This window comes from Eufriesea mexicana, unplaced genomic scaffold (assembly GCF_001483705.2).
Source record: "Eufriesea mexicana isolate 0111107269 unplaced genomic scaffold, ASM148370v2 scaffold265, whole genome shotgun sequence".
NCBI classification, from domain to species: Eukaryota; Metazoa; Arthropoda; class Insecta; order Hymenoptera; family Apidae; genus Eufriesea; species Eufriesea mexicana.
Genome location: NW_016908444.1, coordinates 629,577 through 649,263, shown reverse-complemented (window position 1 = coordinate 649,263; position 19,687 = coordinate 629,577). Strand labels below are relative to the sequence as shown.

The following is a 19,687-nucleotide window of genomic DNA, read 5'->3' as shown; positions in this document are numbered from 1 at the left end:
CGATGCAAAGTGAATCGTTTAGAATTCGGCTAGTAACACTGAATGCACGGTAGAACCTCCACTCGTCCGAATACCTTCGATCGAATGTTATACTCGAAATGCAAAGACAATCGAACTTTAATAATGAAACAGCAGCGCCATTAGCAGTTCATCGAACTAAAACGTTCGTTCTTTTGTTCGAACGATAGGTGGTTCTACGATACCGCATGAAAAAGAAACGAGACACGTTAAGAATCGAAGAGCGATAGAAAGACGCGGCGCGTCCCTCTCGATTGTACTTCCCCCATTTTTACCCGTAATTGCTACGATCGCGTGCAATCGAGAGCACTCTCGTCGAGTCCGTAAGCATCGGCAGCCACGAGGAACGGATTGCTTATGCATCTGTGTTTGTATGTACGCGCAAACGGTTTGCAAACAGTTCCGTCTCTGCGCACTGATCGCATAACTGTATACACATATAAAGAACGGGATTCAAGTTCGCACGGAGAGAACGAATTTCACCAGTCTATCTCTCTTTCTGCATTTTTTTGGTTTTGTCTCCGATGTTCGTATCCTACAATACGATGCATGTATGTGTGTATGTATGCGGTAAAGCGTTTCAGATTGCTCGTATCGCATAAATAATCCCTGAGGACGACAATACGAATCGTTCGCGGTTTCCTGCCATTACTCCCCCTCTCTCTCTCTCTCTCTCTCTCTCTCTCTCTCTCTCTCTCTCTCTCCCTCTCCCTTTTCACCTTTTTCTCACACACACACACACACACACACACACGCGCGCGCGCGCGCGCGCGCGCACACACACACACACACACGCACACACAAAATCTCACTTCACTCACTCACTCGCAACCACTACCATCCCTACCACTCACCCCACCTGTTCCCTTCTCTTTGTTTCACGGGAATCAATTATTGCACCGCTGAACGTGCAATTACACCATGCGGCATTGGAAACGCGCGAACGAAATCAATCGAAACGCGATAATGGCTCTGAAGACGATTCGAGCGCATTTCATCACACTAGAAATTTCTTTCCTCTCATTTTCTAGCCGTTCCTTTCCCCCTTTCTGTTTCTTTTAGTATATATACACATGTAAAAGTCGTCCCTCATCTTCTCTAGCGGCGTATCTCACGGATCACAAAATAAAGAAACCTTGATTACGCTAATGCCACACACCGACTATATGTACAGGAAATTATAGACAGAGCATATCGTATATAATACCCTCGAAAATGTTACTCGCTATTCGTGATCAATATATCGTTAGTAAATTCTTAGATATGGTTGTTCGAGGCTCAAAGGCTGGCACGCGTCGCCAGGACTTCCAGCAATTCCGTCGCTTCGTCTCAAGCTTGTTCGAATGCCTGGAGGGATTGCGATTTCCGTAGAGCGTAATCAGAGATCAGTTGGATTGCAACGTATGCGATGCTCGACTAATGGCTTTCCTGCGTTCACTGTGCTTTTCCTTATTGATCCTCCGTTGACTAGAAGCTACTTGTTACCGTTCGAAGAAGTTCTATGATAAATGCAATCGTCACTATATTTTTATAATTACACGATACGATCCGAAGCGTTGTTTCGTCCAATTTGTACGTTCCAATCCAATATTCGTTAAAGTGGAAATGGTAAGAGATGAAAATGAAAAATGAAAAATGAAAAATGAAAAATGAAATGAAAAAGAAAAAGAAAGAGACGATTCTATTCGCGATCGCGTCGCTCGAATAATTATCTCCTTCCGTGCACTGGAACACGTGCTCAGCCTTCGACCTGTCCGCGATAGTCCCCTTTACAGTAAAAATATATTATCGCTACGGTAGTACTTAACTTTGACTAGCATGTGTTTATAGAATCGATTCCCAATTCTTACGCGACTATTCGGTCAAACAGATAAACGCCATCTTGTTAAACGATCTTGTCGAGACGTCCGATTCTTTCGGTTCGGTTCGGTTCGGATCGACTCGGCTCGGATCGTGTCGCTCTCCCGACTGGGAATCATCGGTGCGACGTATAATATAATAGAGTTGCGTAAAAACTGTGAACACACTCTCGTCACGCATCTCTATTATTCTCCTTACTGTTATACGATATTTACTTGAAAATTATGGGGTACAATATCGGCTTTATCTTAAAGGTTATACCATTCCCTCGACGACATTACGATCTAACAACTTCCTCTGGGATTCAACGATCCGCGCAAGAGAAATATAAAGGTCGATCGTTTAACTCTACGCTCGGATAATCTTGATTTTCAATAATATTACGGTTTTGCTTGATTAAGTATCCATCGTGTCGTGTTCTATAAATCATTCGTATGGAGAATACGATTTCCCGTAATATAATTAAGCATATGAAATTCGGAGAGCTTGGACAGAGTGAACTTGGTACCATTCAAATTTACCAAGCAGAGCAAATGCGTAACGTTATTCTTTTTTTTTTCCTTCGTTTTCTTTTGCTCTTTAACGCTTTCAACGTCTCGCCATAACTACGATATTATAGAAGACACAGAACACGTTCGACGCGCGGAATGCAGGTTAGAAAATAAAAGGGAGAGGAGTCTCCCCGGTTGAAAAGGGGTTAATCATAGATGGAGCTCGAAGAGAGCTGCGCATGAGACGAAAATTATATATAAATCTAATATATCGTTAGTAAATTCTTAGATATGGTTGTTCGAGGCTCAAAGGCTGGCACGCGTCGCCAGGACTTCCAGCAATTCCGTCGCTTCGTCTCAAGCTTGTTCGAATGCCTGGAGGGATTGCGATTTCCGTAGAGCGTAATCAGAGATCAGTTGGATTGCAACGTATGCGATGCTCGACTAATGGCTTTCCTGCGTTCACTGTGCTTTTCCTTATTGATCCTCCGTTGACTAGAAGCTACTTGTTACCGTTCGAAGAAGTTCTATGATAAATGCAATCGTCACTATATTTTTATAATTACACGATACGATCCGAAGCGTTGTTTCGTCCAATTTGTACGTTCCAATCCAATATTCGTTAAAGTGGAAATGGTAAGAGATGAAAATGAAAAATGAAAAATGAAAAATGAAAAATGAAATGAAAAAGAAAAAGAAAGAGACGATTCTATTCGCGATCGCGTCGCTCGAATAATTATCTCCTTCCGTGCACTGGAACACGTGCTCAGCCTTCGACCTGTCCGCGATAGTCCCCTTTACAGTAAAAATATATTATCGCTACGGTAGTACTTAACTTTGACTAGCATGTGTTTATAGAATCGATTCCCAATTCTTACGCGACTATTCGGTCAAACAGATAAACGCCATCTTGTTAAACGATCTTGTCGAGACGTCCGATTCTTTCGGTTCGGTTCGGTTCGGATCGACTCGGCTCGGATCGTGTCGCTCTCCCGACTGGGAATCATCGGTGCGACGTATAATATAATAGAGTTGCGTAAAAACTGTGAACACACTCTCGTCACGCATCTCTATTATTCTCCTTACTGTTATACGATATTTACTTGAAAATTATGGGGTACAATATCGGCTTTATCTTAAAGGTTATACCATTCCCTCGACGACATTACGATCTAACAACTTCCTCTGGGATTCAACGATCCGCGCAAGAGAAATATAAAGGTCGATCGTTTAACTCTACGCTCGGATAATCTTGATTTTCAATAATATTACGGTTTTGCTTGATTAAGTATCCATCGTGTCGTGTTCTATAAATCATTCGTATGGAGAATACGATTTCCCGTAATATAATTAAGCATATGAAATTCGGAGAGCTTGGACAGAGTGAACTTGGTACCATTCAAATTTACCAAGCAGAGCAAATGCGTAACGTTATTCTTTTTTTTTTCCTTCGTTTTCTTTTGCTCTTTAACGCTTTCAACGTCTCGCCATAACTACGATATTATAGAAGACACAGAACACGTTCGACGCGCGGAATGCAGGTTAGAAAATAAAAGGGAGAGGAGTCTCCCCGGTTGAAAAGGGGTTAATCATAGATGGAGCTCGAAGAGAGCTGCGCATGAGACGAAAATTATATATAAATCTAGCTTCTTTAGATAATTCCTACGATTTACCCACACAGCAACTATTATTTCATTTTTTTTTTTCTTTTGTTCAGTCTTGTGATTAATACTACTTTAATACTTTTACAATTCGTTATAGAGTCAACTGTAAGTATATAATTCTTTATACATAATCCCTCTGTGTGCGAAAGAGCCTATCGTGGCTCGTTCGGTTGCATCCTTAGAAACCCGCTGCGTGACCAAAAGAATAAGCGTGGCGTTGCTACAGCGATAGTTGCAGTTGCTCCGACAGAAAAAGAAAAAAGAAAAAGAAAAAAGAATATACCCGGGGCTCGAAAAAACGACGGACGTAGCGTAGAGCGTTACTATTATATATTACAAATTCTGTTCCAGCTCGACGAAAACAATTCCTTGCGTGTTGGGGGGGAAATACAGCTATATTGTCGTTGAATCGTGATTCCCGGTTAACTTTACATTGTTCAATGAACCTCTAATATGCACGGTAAACGCTGATTACCGTTGATCTTTTTGATTCTGAATACTGATTTGATTATCCACTCCGTGGAGCGTAACGTGTACATGAAACAGAGAATAATCCGTTTTAATATATTTCAATGCGAAAACATTCAATATCGATTCTTTCATTTCTCTCTTTCTCTCTCTCTCTTTCTCTCTCTATTTTTTCTTTCTATTCATTCTTAATCTAGCATTTCTATTATTGCGTTCAGTATCACTGCATTGCATAATATCATATCGACCAGCTCTACCAGCCTGTTCCAAAACTCGATTATCCTCGGTGCAAGATTTCGACTCGTGATCGCGCGATTTTACACGTCTTCCCTATTTATTGCTCGCTTGTGCAATGTCTGAAATTATTCGTTGAAATAAGCCAGAGTAGAACGAAATTAAATACAGAGATGATTCGCGGTTACAGCTCGCGTATATATTCTTTTGTCTTAACGACGATCAAAGAAAGTCCGAAGCTCTGCAGGCGTAAAATATAGGCCTAGATAGATTCGATTCCCCTTCGATACGTCGTGCTAGCTCTCTCGCTTAATCGTCTACGATATAGTTTTATTATCAAAAAGATCCTGCACCGTCGAAGTAAAAATAAATATTCTTCGTTTCTTTTCTCTCTCTTTCTCTCTTTTTTTTTGTTGGTTTTTTTTTGGTAAAGAATTCCATAGACATATAGACGTTCTTCGCGCATACGAAACGACATAGATATATCTTAAGTACGAATAGAAAATATCTTAAGTACGTTTACTACGATTATAAAGATGAAAGAAAAAAATAATATTGCAATTATGACTAAAAACTAATTCGTTGCGTAGATCTATGTAAATCTAGTAGGAAAATTATACGAATCGAACGCATGTAAAGGCATGAAATTGGGAACGTATTACGATGAGAAAGATTATCGATAAAAGTCTGCCCATGGACTATAAAAATTCAATAAAAATAATTCGAGTTTTATATCCGTTCGCGTATCCTTAGGACTTATTTAAAGATATCTCGTTTATAATCTATACATAGTGCCATCTTTGATTGCCCAGAGACTACGATATCCATCATATAAATCTCGTTAAAAAGAAGACCATTTCACGGCTATATAAATGTTATCTTAAGCCTTTAGAAAATAACTAGTAAAGATTTGAAAACCCTGTGAACGCTATGCAACTGACTACTTTCATTGCATTTTCTTTTCTTTCTTTCGTCATTTTGTTCTTCCTTTGTTCTCTTTCCCTCTCCTTCTCTCTTTATCTCTGTTTTTGGTTGTATATTTTAGAATGTAAATCGATGGTATCGTGTTAACCAGTATAAACACAGAGTCCTTTAACTGGAATTCTCCGGTTTAACCGCTGTACAATACCCTATATAGAAGTATACTCATATAAAATAAAACATATCCAAAAAACGATATACTCATATAAAGTATACGATGCACACACTTCTTTTTATCCTAGGGCAGGATTCTTACTATACAAACTATTACAGTTTCTTATTGAGCATATTTTAGAAATTGTTTGAGTCGTTGTAGGAAGTATTTCAATTGTATATTGACTTTATTTCAACTATACGCTAGAACCTAGAATTTCTTACGAAAACTCCCCTTTACTCAGTTAGGTTCTTTTGATTGTGCGGGTTCGCTTTGTAAGAAGACATTATCGTAAAAAGATGTAAAGAAAGCAGAAAGATAACCATCCTAAATAGATACCTTACTCTGATTCCTAAACCTTGGACCGTTGAAAGATGACCCCTTCTTTCTTCCGGTTCGACGGAATGCACGTTTCATGCCATGCATTGCTTCAAAAAGCATTAATGGTCAACTAGATACCCGCGTATAGTGTAAACAGTCACGATGCCCCGATTATAATTTCTACCATGAATACTCTTACTGGTTTTGTTTGGAATTCCTAGGAACTTCAAGTTTTCCGCTCTCTTCCCAAACAATGTTGCTACGTTCAAGCTTCCTGTAAAAATCACAAAATAGAAACATAAATTATTAATGTAAATACAAATACAATGCGATATAGTTCCGCAAATTATGCTACTCACATCGGGAAACAAAAAGTGTTCGCGAGTAGGTTGTGGCTGTTCAAAGGGAGAGCTGCTCATGTATCCAGGGGAAGGGGACTCGCTTTTCTCAAGTACCGGCGTAATATTCGCGTAATTGGCGGAAGGTGTCGTCAACGTTCTTCCTTGCTCAATTTCCCACTACGAGGACGAAGCGTCGTTGCCACTGCTCTGCCACCCAGTCTGAAAAACCGAGAAAAAGGCTAAGTATTCTTCTGCTTCTTAATGATCTCTTCTACGCTTAGACGATGTTTCTTCACTAGACAGAGTGGACGGAAACTTGAAGAAAACGTCAGTTACATTCTTTCGCGAGTATCTTACCTCAGACTGTCTGGTGTATCGGATGAAGAGTGAGACGACAACGACAATGTCTCGATATAATCGGACATATCGGATGTACCGCTGCTTGTACTTCGTGAGTCGATGTAAGGAGCACTGGACACTTCCCCTGGACTATTGTATCCTTTCGCGGGTTTGGGTAAACACGTCGGAATGTCAGCTTCCGCCGAAGAGGATTTCGTAGGGATCTTGATTTTTTGAAACTGAAAGGACAATTCTCGAAGTGGATCACTGGATTTGGATTTTCTCGGTAGGCTGCTATGATAACACGTAGGCGGTGGACTCTTTCTATAAACAGACAATACATTCTGCTTCCTCGTCGACGTCGAAGGCGCCAGTGATAATTCGAATTCTACGAATTCCGCTGTTCTGTGACTAAGAGATCCAGTAGAAACGCCTGAATCGTTGCTACTAGAGGAGTCTCGGTTGTGACCAGTCTTAGATGGAACGGAAGAGGACCGTCGAATTTTTATGAACGTTGGTTGAGGCGAGGTTATCGACATTTGCCCACTATCTTGATTAATCTTGGTCTCTGAGTTAACGCACGGAGAGTGCGTCTCTCCTCTGACCAGAGAAGCTTTATCCGCTTCGCTAGAACATTTGTGAATGGTCAACGTTGACGGAAAAGTGTGATTCTCGTCGTCCAAATAGTGAGCAGATTCCGCAGAATAAGAGCGCTTTCTCAACAGCATACCAATGTTCCCATTGGATTCTGTTGCACCGTTTCCATCCAGGTAACGACGCCTGAGATATGGACTGGACAACATCGCCGAACCTGGAACGCGAAACTCGGAATCGGATCGTTTCTTGCCGCCCTCCGATAACGCAGATCCTGACAATGCAGGGTTGCTCGAGCTTTTTATACCGCTGCAGATTCTGGATAAAATTTCTTTCGAACAGGCATTGTGCGCTGGCTGCATTGGAAGATAGCCAGGGAACGGTTTCTTTGGCGTTTGTTTCTCGAGATCCATAACTAAGTAGTCGTTCTCCCGGTCCTTAACGTGACCACACTTCTGACATATCTTGGACGAATCTTCTGTGGGCGGTTCAGGTGTATCGTCCTTAATTTGATCGGAAAACTTTTCCATTTCTTCCTGCGATATTCCACTCTTTGCTAAAAGGTCTTTGCTGTTTTCATAATGCTCCAGGGACTGAGTAAAGTCTATGTTCGCGTAATTTGCTTGTTTGGATTCGGGTTGCGTATCGATTACAGGTTCAACGTTTTCATAATTGTTGGTTACATTTTCTGGGCATTCGCAATTATCTTTGTCTTTATCTTCGACGTTTTCCGATTTTTTCACTCGTTTCGCTGTTGCGTATATCGCAATCTCTCCGCTCGCGTTTACCACAGGCATTTTTCCTTCTCCAGAAAGCTTCACGGGATGTACGGCAACCCCGGTTGGTTCAATTCCTGCGCCTCGTCTGCAATATGGCAGTACGAAACCAGCCCAACTCATCACGTTTTGGCAGGGACACCCCGAGGATCTGGGGGATTGAACGGTGAGCTTAGCCGGGCAACCACATTGTTGCAACACCACAGCTTGAGGCGCCTGCGGTGTATCGTAATTAGGATAAGTTTTTGGCAGTGCTAGGCATTCTTTGATTTTCCTTGGCGTATCGTAATACTGATCCGGTTGGGAATTCTGTTCCAACAGCATGTGATGGCCCAAAATCGTCTTGGGCACGTCATAATTTTCATAAGGACCAGCAGCAGCATTTGCATTTCGTATCATCAGCTGCTGCTTACGCGAGTGCACGCAAACTTGTTCATTTGGCAGTGGCATTGGAGGTTTCTTAACCTTCTTCGTGGCAGTACTTTGGGACGGTTTCGGAGGTCTCGGTGGCAGTGCGCTAGGACTTGGCGACATGCGTTGAACACTCGCTTGTTGCGAATTCTTTGAATTTTGCGAACAGTGACATTCCACTTGCTGTGAACTGGAATAATCGCTGTCATGGCTGCTACTACTATACGAGGATAACGATAATCGATCGAGCGTGCGTGGTTGCAAATGACAACCTATATTGTTCATCGTTCCTGCTGGACTGCTTATACTGCTTGCGCCAATCGTCGTGGCTAAAGTCGAGGATTTCGATACGGTTCCTAGCTTGCTGATGCAACTAGCGCAGCGCTCGAGAGCGGATGTTCCTTGACGAGTGAGAGAACAGCTGCGCCATTCCCCTGGCTGATCAGGCAATTCTGACACGGAGACGGTGTCTCTGCTGCTGTAATCCCTGTCGAGTTCAGTTTGTTGCCTACTTTCGGTGGACGACCAATAGGGCGAGCTCTCGTTCTTGCAGCTGTCGCACTGCTCTTCATACGTAGACGAATAAACAGCCGAGGGGAAAAAATCGCTGGCCCTAGTTTCCGATCGGGAAAACTGACGACGCGGACTGTCCTGTGTTATCTGCTCTCGGCTAACCGGTCGCTTTTTTGTCAGTTTCCCTTCTGCTGCTAATTGCAGCATCTTCACGATATCTTCTCCTTGATCTGTTATCAAAACATGAAGACCTTCCCCTCGACCACATCTCGAACCACCCTCGAAACAGAATCGCCCTTCCACCACTCCGTAACGTCGAAGATGCGCGATTTCCCATATACCAACTAATCTGGGAGGTATCCCGACGGTGATACAGAAGCGACGATCCTGAATGTGTAAATGCGCTGGTCCATTTGTAAGCTTCGCTTTCGATGGAACCGTGGAGATCAGTATCAGGAACTGTTGATCTGCGAAGAAAATATAATTTCGATTAAATCGAGAATTATAAATCCGTAACTTCCAGAATAATTTTCTTAATCAAGATAGCATACCTTCGCCCAAATTGTTGGAGATTTTCACCTGCCATTGTATCAATCGTTCTCTAGTGTCGAAAGCTAAAACAACCGTCACATCCTGGCATATTATAGCTATTGTATTGGATTCTTTGTCAAGAGTGAAACCGCTCTCCACACCGAGGAAATGTTGCAAACTTAATGAAGCTTTCGTTTGACCTTGCTTATATCGATCCTTGCTATCTCCGTAAAGTTGCAAGTGAAGACAATCTACAAAGAAACACAATATCTTCTAAACAATTGTTTGAAACGGGATCGGTAATGAATACCTTTGATTAAATACATTTTAAACGGGGTATCTTTTATCGAGTATTATTTCAACAAACTGTGCCAACGATATACTTCACACGCTAAGTGACTAGCACGACATGCTATAAATACTGTTATACGGACGTAGAAACGCATTAAATCCATTTAGTCCCTTCTATGTACTCTTAACTAATTCTCCCTAAAGAAAATTTATGAGCTACTGGTGTCCCTAAGTTTTAAAATATCCTCAAGTTACAAGGGCCAGGTATTAATGGTTATTGCCAGAAGCAAAGCTCTTCTTGGAAATTTTTTGTTTCTCCAAGCCAGTCAATCTGTAACAGATGTGCCAGCTGCCACCCTAGGACAGGGTCAGAGGGAGGGATTCTTTATGCTGATAACAAGTAAGGAAATTCTTTTAGGAGATAGGATTAGGAATGTGGTAGGAAATAGAATTGCTATTGGTTTTTAGGGCCAGTTTGCAACATCTGGTATTCTTTTACTACAGATGTAGCTCCAACATTTCCTTCTTTTATCAACACTGATAAGATTAAAAGGATACAGTCTTTAAGGTGCACAAGAATGGTTCATTGTGGGAAATGCACAGATGTTACATAAAGAGGAAAGTGTTTTCTTATCTTTGAAATGACACCAGAGACAAGAGATGGAATAAAATATGCAACATTTCCTGTCTGCTATCTACAGTTGCTTTTAGCTGTTATGTCTTTCTTATGCAACAGCCAAAGTTATCTTTATCATGTGTACTGATTCTCCTACAAACATAAATTAAATTTATTAAAAATGTTTGTAAAATGTTACCTGCAACTGGTGACAATTTCCTCATGACACACCATCTTGATTTCCACTGTAATACAGACAAATATTTTTGAATAAATATAAGAGATTCTCAGAATTTTAATATAAGCTTAACTTATTTTTAATATGTATTAAATTGTCAACATTTGAGTATTGTCAATGAACATCATTAATAGTAACAGAGAGAACAGGGTTGGCCATACATAAATATTTCATGTTTGCATAGAATTATGTGAAAGAGGATACATATGTAATATGCATTGGCCTGAATCAATTTGGACCCTCTATACCCCTGTGATAAAAATAAAAGAGTTTCCTGCCCTTTCTCATTTGAATGACTTCTTTGGTACCCCAATGTAAATAAAAGAAAATGAGTTAGCTTTTTATGGCTTTATGGCTCTTCATTTCTTTCACATTAAATACTTCCTTAAGCTTTCAACAGCTTAATAGTTGCAATGCTCATTGAAATCACATCAGGATACCTTAATTTGACTCCTTGGCTATGACCAATAAAAAGTCAATAATGTGCTGAAATTTCAATGAACTCAAAGAAATAAATATTTCATGCTGACAAGAGTTTGTTAAAATATCCAAATACCAGCTACCCATGAAGTACAGACCTGATGAATATTTAACTATGTGTTAAAAGTATTAATTAAATACATCAAATTACAAATCTCGTTTTATATTTTAATTTCCGCTATATATTGCAATTTATAATGCATATTAATAAAGGGAATGAAATTTAATCATACACTGCTTGCATTTGGATTTTCATATTTTTCATTGATTTCACAAATGCTTATACGTGCAATATATGTGTTTGACGAACACGTTAGCGCAAGATCCTTACATCGTTATATAATTTTTTCCTATTCTCTTTTTTTTTCATCGGAACTGTAGCGTAGCGTGTTCAAACAACACAGAAATAATGAAAGATGAACACGAGATTGAACATGAGTTGAATTACGATCCATCAAAACGATTTTCTTCGCGAGAATATGAACGGACACCGTATTATGTTTTAGCATCGTATAGATTCATGAGATAAATTAAGCTGTATTATTTTAACGAATAATGAATTAAGAATATATCCTCTTGATATTAATTAAACATCACGGTGATAAATGGAAAGTGGCAAGTTACTGAGAAAAAAATCGGACAAAAGTACTTACTTTTTTGCCGTCGCGAAATTTGACGTTTCCCTCGATAATACAATTGTTATCCACCATTGTAGAAGGCCGCTACTACCGCACTGCTTTTAGGTGTTTTTCTCATCACTATGTGTAAGCATTCCGTTTACTTAACGCTGTATACCGAGACACCATAGAACACCTTAGAACACCATGAACAACAATACTTCCCAATACACAATCTTTTCCCCACTGAACAACAACGATGATGCTCGTTTACGAATCACGCGGCAAAATCCATACTCCGTACCGATGGCACTGAGCATCCATCTTGACAATCTTGACTTGCTGCGTGCACTGCTGCGGTCCTGCTCCCTTTCGAAAGCGTATTCTGCACATTATCCATTCCCCTGCACTTTGGTCCAGTGGCGTAGCACCTACGTTTTTTACTTCGACAAACTTTCTTCGCAAGCGCCGCTGGAACCGATGGTGCCGTTTACAATGAGATGCGCACATCGCTTCTGCGCCACTAATTCAAAGTTCACATAGATGATTAAATTTAAAAATTTAAGAACTCATATACCGTTCTACTTTTTCATGTTGCTTAATATAAAATTCTGTCTTTTTATAAAAAAACTTTATTGAATTTTAAATAATCAATAAAGTGACATAAAACAAAATTATAAAAATAATTACCGTATCTCTTCCTTTATTTATTTATTCCTTCTATACTAAAAATATTATTAACATTATACAATTAACTGAAATTTGATTAAAAAGCAATATTTAAAAATACAATATTTTCGAATTTTCCGCAAAATTTGTCTTACAGAGATGGCGCTTATAACACAAAAATACCATCCTTCGATCTACTATCTTATGATTTATAATTTATGGAATTACCATGTGTCCACAGGGAAACTTAACCTATATTGATATTTTAATTTTTCGACAATGAGTACACCAATATTATCAAAACAACAACAAAGAAATGCATTGTCAGCGAAAAAAGCATCAGCCAAAGGATTACGAAATATCTTAGCACAACCACAAGACAATTTTTGGTATAGTATATTGCAATATGCACATAATATTAATTAATAATACTATTTTTTAACATATATTATATATTTCGTATATGTATATTTATTAGGCCACTTGTAGATGCAGAAAAATGCCCATTATTGGAAGATCTTTTAAAGAAGTAAGTTTGAAAAAATCATATAGGAGAAATATTAATTTAAATTTACATTTTTTATAATTAATATTTATAGATTAATGCCAGCTATAAAACGTCCATCTCATTCTATTCCATCGTCACAGCTCAAGCACATGAAAAAGCGTGTACAAGCTAAAAAAGAGGCTCTTTCAAAAGAAGGAGATCTTCCCAATGCAGAACTATCGTGATTATTCTTAATTGCATTAATGTAAACCTCTTTGATCTTCTTATATTTTTGAAATTTATATTTTTAGGAACTCAGTGATCTTGGGTATAAATGCTGTCACAAGATCTTTAGAGAAGGAGAATATTTGTTGTATTTTAATGGATGCAAACATTTCACCACCACTTCTAATAAAGCATGTTATTCATATGGCACAAAATAAGAAAATGCCAATATTGTTGTTACCCAAATTAAAAATTATAACATTAAACACCATTGGATTTGCATCTGCTGCATGTGCTTTAACGGTATAATTATTTACATATAGAAATAGTATTATGAAAGCTCTATTCTATCTTCATAATTTCAATTTCAGAATATCGCGATGAATTCTTTAGATCATCATTTCCATTCTTTATATACAATGATATATGATATTTTTAAGGATATACCATTGCCACAAAATAAGCTCCAATTATTTAAAGATATCGAAACACTAGACCAAAGTATATTAGATGAACAAAATAAAATAAGCGTTGACAATGAGTCTGAGATTGATTCTTCAGAGCCAATTGAGTTTGCAATATCCACGAATGTATATATGTATAGAACTTCGTGTAAGGAAAGGATATTTGTTCCACCTAGTACAACTGAAAGTTGTACAAATGAGCCTGTTAAAAAAGACACGAAAGAGGATGATTTTATTTCCATAACTAACTATGACTCTGATGAGTTTGATAAAACTATTAAGAAAAATTCAAGGTACATTAATATTCGTAGGAATAAAAATTCCGCACATCGAAAAAATTATTCAAAAATTAATAATACATCAGGAAATGTTACCTATATACCATTGAAAGTAAAACGCGTACAGGGTAACGTAAATCGCATAAAAGCTACGAAAATTTCAAAGCAAAAAAAATAATAGTAAAACAATTTGTAATATATACTTCGTGAATATGATTGGACACTTTTTTATTTTACACTTTAATAAATAATGGATATGTAAATACAATCTTTATTTCCTTAAATAAATAATACTTATAACATTGTAGTAGTATATATAAATATACAGAATTAATACAACTGTATTTTTTATACATACAAGTATATTATATACAAAAAACTATGTTTCTTGAATAACTTATTATAGCAATTTTAATATTTTACTTATAACAAAATTATTTTTATTTATTCAATTTGTTAGATATTAACAAACATATTATTATACATATTACATAAAGTCTGATTACATACTAAGATTTATAAAGTCAGTCTTTTGTACATGTTGAACCCACGCAAACACATGCTTGGCATGTTATCTATTTTCATATAAAAATTGTATGTTTCATATACGAAGTTATATAAAGTATTTAAATCAAAGATACAATACGACTTCATACGTATATATCTAATACCTAAATAACTATAATATCATATAGGCAATGTAGAATTTACAGAAGACTTACAGATTTTTGTAAAAAACATTAGACCTTTAGTTCCCCCTGGTATATGACTTATTAAAAATGATAACATGGCTATTAATTGCAAAACAGCACAGAATACTGTTAATGGCGTAGACTGTAAATGTAGAGCACAGTAAAGTGTTCCTATTAAAGTTGCAATGTAGGATATAGTGAAACATCTTCTTTCAGCAGTAAATAATGATTTTAGGTAACTTAATGGACCCAAAAGGAAGCAAAAGCTATAAAAATTAGTTCAATATAAATATTGTTTGATTTTTTATAACAATGTCTATATCTACAAGCTTACCTTGACAAGAAGAAAAGGCTACCTAGGGTGTATAGAAGAGCAAATTTTCTTGCCTTGAGTAGTAAAACCGGAATATAAATCGCCGATAAACAGAAACAAAGTATACCCATAGAAAAGCATAGAACAAATGCTATTAACCTTTGTATTCTTGTCTGTCAGGAAAAAAACGAAATTTGTCGACATTTTGAGTCGATATTTTCCAAATATTTAGTAAATTAGGTTATATTAGGATATGTGGTGGGTGTGTATATACATATATTTATACATATATATACATATCTGCACATATACGTACCATACTAGGGCAACATTCCTTTTGTGCTCCTTGCATCCATCCTATTTCTTCTTTGTTTTCCTCACTTTTTCCAAACCATTTTTTAATATTCGTTTTTGGTATCGTCACCAATGGTACGGTAATTTTGAACTGTTTCTCATTTTTGCTACTAAGAAGATATTCGTTTAGTTCTTTGTTGAGATCGGCCATTTTGACACGTCGCCATACTTTGTGTTTACTCGTTTATATACAGAAACTATAATAAGCACCAACACCGTGTCTAAAGTTATTTTTGTTTCATAGCGTTTTCCAAATGCCAATGTGCAAACGTGACGTATATTAACTGTTATCTTCGCAGCATATACTACGACGTGCACTAGATGCAGAGGTAAGCTGCACGTGCACTCGTATGAAGATAAAATAGATTTTATCATGTTTCCCTCGATCGGTAACAAGTACGTAAGGAAAATTGTCAGTAAAAATGATTTACAGCCATCGTGAGTTTTCAAACTTACATTTATTTAAACAAATCAACATTGACCTCATATTTACGGGTTGTATACTGCATTTGTTGCACAGGAAATGCATCACTCTATTACGCAAGATCTATGTGTCCTGCAACGTGTGCCATCATTTTGGGATTATTTGACAAAAAATCAAATACATCGGGGACGGGGGAGACTGAGTATCGACAGTACTCTAATTGGGACTAGAGAAATTCGACTAGAAAAAAATGAGCACTTGATCTTGCTCGCGTAATAATAATAATAATATTAATAATAATAGCAATAATAATAATAATAATAATAATAATATTAATAATATTGGCAATAGTAATAATAATAATCATAATAAATAGCAATAGTAATAAATAATATTCAATAATAAAGATCGGCATAATAAAGCTAATAATACTCACAGTGATGGTAATACTTGTCGGAGTCGTAATAAACGTGACAATAATAAGAATACATCAGCAATAATAAGAAGCACAACGTAACAATAATCGGGGACATAAGTAACAAATCGATCACATTCGAATACAGTACACACTACGAACCGTCAATTTCCAACAGGTTCATCATCATCATTCCGCATCTTATTTTTTTTTTTTTTTGTCATTTAGTAATTTTATCGCTATATACGTACTGATCACGGTCACTCGATCTCTCGATTATACGATACATGGAATGAGATTGCTAATTATTCAACACGAAGGCTCCTAAAATCATTCTCATACCGCGAAACGAATCTTTTTCTCGGGATTAAAGTACTTATTAATTACATCGTCGGGTACGTAATGTACGTGTCGCACGCGTGACCACGCGCGTACCTGTGTGTGTGTGTGTGTGTGTGTATACAACATATGTTTATTTATATATGTGTGTCCTCTGTCTTCACGTCCATGCGTGATCCAGTTATGCGGCACGCATGGATGCGTGTTACGTGTATAGATGTACCGTGTACGTATGTATTACCCGCGTGTTTTTCATTAACTATATACTTTGGCTTTGTCTGTCCTCTTAATTTCTTTTTCCCTCCATTTCGTTTTTTTTTTTCTTTTTTCTTTCTCTTTTAACGCTAATGGCAACACAGATACAATATTATCCTCCGTTTTTTTTTCCTCTGTTTTACACTGTATAGCATCTGAATGTGCCCGAGTCTTTCGTCTTATAGAAATAACGTGTTATGAATCACTTTGTAACGCGCATTTAGCGGCTCCCCTGCGCACGGAAACCGTTAAAGTCGCCGCCATCCGGATGGTAATTACTCAATTAATGCATTACGCTATGTATACATTTATACAGTACGCAATGAATACGCCGGAATTAATTATTGTATGCACTACGAAGGAAAGAAACTATATATGTATATGTATACGTGTGTACTTCGAGAAGAAACGAATCGCTATGCAGCGCGTTATTATATTACGTTTAATATAAGTGGCGTGGCTCCTTCCTCTTCTACCCCTTCTTTTGTCCCTCCGCCGTTTCTATTTCTCTCGCGTTTATTCCGTTTCCCTTTTTACAATCTGCATACCCATTCGGCGATCTTTGATCGCGTTGCGACGTTTCCCATTTTCCATCCGGTTTGAAGAGGATCGCCCGGGACGAACGATCCGCGTGAAATTTCGAACGCAAAAACGAAACAGCCCGCACGATGCGCTCTCCGATGCCCGATGAGAAAACGCATCGTGGCCCTTCTCGACGTCACGCATTTATATACGCCCCGTTCTACAAGTCGCGACGCTAAATCAGATTCGCGTCTGATCTCGAGAAAGCTCGATCGAAGAAGGATCCTGCTCGCTATGAAGAGAGTATCATATCCAGTGTGCAGCTAGAACGATCGTCGCATCGGTAAACAATAAACGCAACAACAGCCTTTGTCTCGTAAAAGTATCGATGATTTATCAGCTATCGTTAATCGGCTATAACATCGGCGTCCTTAAATATACGAAGCGAGAGAGAATTACGAAAGTAATTAACATTTGCTCGAAACAAGAGACAGAGAGAGAGAGAGAGAGAGCTTGTACGTCTAAAAATGATCAATGTCTTCCGGGGACAGTTCGCGTGGGCATACATGCGCGTGTATGTACATGACTAGAACGAGCGTGTATGTATACGTGTATACGTGTGTACGTGTTCGTGTGTACGTGGGTATATGTCGAATCGTTAAAAATGCTCGGAGCCTTCGAGGGAGAAATGTAAACTGGAGCATTTAAAAGCGCCTCTATCCGCTAACGATTTACGCTAGAATAATCCTAAGGTTCGAACGAAGAAAATGGCGCGTCACGGTTCCTCGAGATCAAACGCATCCTCCGCGAGTCGACGAAAGAAAGACAGATCGCTAGCCACGGATAATTGCCAACTAATTAAATATATTATCGATCGAATGCAACTAATGGCGCATAATTATCTGCAGACTGGCCCCCCCCACCCCCTTAAACGGTACTTACAAATACCTAAGTGAGAATTTCTCGTACGCTATGCAACGGTAAAATCAGGCGCGCAGTACGTTAGACACTGTTTAATCTCTATTATATCTCTCTTCTCTTTCGCTTTTCGCTGTTGTATCTGTCGTAGCTCATTCTTCGATTTCCCTATTTTCTTACATTTCGCTTTTTTCCTCAATTTGTTCGATTTTGCCCGGTTCGATCTTCGCTTTTACAAACACTCGCACTTTATAGAAAAACACTCGCGAGCACGAGATCGTGCCTAACACGCGGGAGAAAAAAAGAAGAAAAAAAAAAGAAAAAAAAAAGGGAATCTCTTTTCTAGCTTTCTAAGTATTTTCCTTCATTTTTCGTTTTTTTTTCCATTTCGTTTTCTCGTTCCTCGCGCGATTCTTGCGCAAGCTCATCGTCGACACCTCGCCCGGTTTCGTTAAATGTATTTTTTTGTTTCTTTTTTTTACGCTTTTTTCTGCTTTTTTTCCGTTTTATTTAACGCTATCATACTTTCGCTCTCACACTTTCTCTCGATCCCTTTCTCTCCTACTTTCTTACTTTACATTTTGTTTCTTTTTTTTTTCTTTCATTCTTTAGAAAATAATTTTTATCTCTCTGAGTTTTCTCCTCGTGTGTTTGTGTTTGTGTGTGTAGCTCTGTGTGTATGTTTTCTTTCTTTTTCCGTTTTTTGAATTTTTTTTTTTTCTTTCTTTTATAGCGACAGCGTCAAGAGCCGCACGAGTAAAAGAACGAGGATCGATCACGATTTCGGGGAACGGTAGCGGGCAACGGGGTCCACGCGCCCCGTTCCCCCGAGGACCGATCCGGAAGCTTCGATTTTTATTCGTACGGCCAATTAGAATTAGCGTGTCCGTCGCGAGACTTTGTATTTTTTTTTCTTTTCTCTTTTTTTGTTTCTTTTCTTTTTGTTTCTATCCACCATTAGTTTCAGACACCCGCGACGTAGAACCGCCTCCACGGAGCTAGCAGGGGGTTCTTAACACGAGACGACATCGAGAAACCGCGAGGGAAATGAGCGATTGAACGAAAAATCGGATCCGAAGTCTTTGGGAGGAAGTCCCGAGTTACTAGAAAAAAATTCTCCTTTTCTAACAAACCCCTCCCCCTCTTCTTCTATCCTCTATTCCTTCCCCCCTTCCCCATAATTTTTCTTCCCTATCTCTGAATGCTCTCCTTTGGCATACGCGATATAGCACGATCACACGCATTACGAAACTGTGCCGGTAGATAGTCTGCCTCGTAATTTAGAATTATAGCTATTATACATTATTAAAAATATGTACAAAATCTGTGTATGTGTGTGTCGGTGTGCGTGCACGTGTAAATGTGGTGTAGGTGTGTGTCCATGTAAGAATGCC

At 38.4% G+C, this 19,687-nt stretch overlaps 3 protein-coding genes across 3 annotated transcripts; 1 reads left to right on the top strand and 2 right to left on the bottom strand.

Annotated features, from left to right (window-relative positions):
• Positions 1-6,425: 6,425 nt before the first annotated feature.
• Positions 6,426-12,031, bottom strand: LOC108555745 (uncharacterized). Its single transcript, XM_017911536.1, is given in 7 exon segments — positions 6,426-6,465; positions 6,551-6,702; positions 6,705-6,751; positions 6,890-9,632; positions 9,717-9,947; positions 10,803-10,848; positions 11,975-12,031. Coding segments are annotated over 7 exon segments (3,285 nt in total). The 3' UTR covers positions 6,426-6,456.
• Positions 12,032-12,853: 822 nt separating this feature from the next.
• Positions 12,854-14,239, top strand: LOC108555762 (uncharacterized). The gene is made up of 5 exons (XM_017911556.1): positions 12,854-12,996; positions 13,086-13,136; positions 13,207-13,335; positions 13,406-13,622; positions 13,691-14,239. The coding sequence occupies exons 1-5, from the start codon at positions 12,887-12,889 to the stop codon at positions 14,237-14,239; spliced, it is 1,056 nt and encodes a 351-aa protein (XP_017767045.1). The 5' UTR covers positions 12,854-12,886.
• Positions 14,240-14,748: 509 nt separating this feature from the next.
• On the bottom strand, positions 14,749-15,742 carry LOC108555760 (protein transport protein SFT2). The gene is made up of 3 exons (XM_017911553.1): positions 15,383-15,742; positions 15,088-15,239; positions 14,749-15,019 (listed from the first exon to the last, which is right to left on the bottom strand). Exons 1-3 carry the CDS (start codon positions 15,569-15,571, stop codon positions 14,749-14,751), a joined length of 612 nt encoding a protein of 203 aa, XP_017767042.1. The 5' UTR covers positions 15,572-15,742.
• Between the last annotated feature and the right edge of the window lie 3,945 nt (positions 15,743-19,687).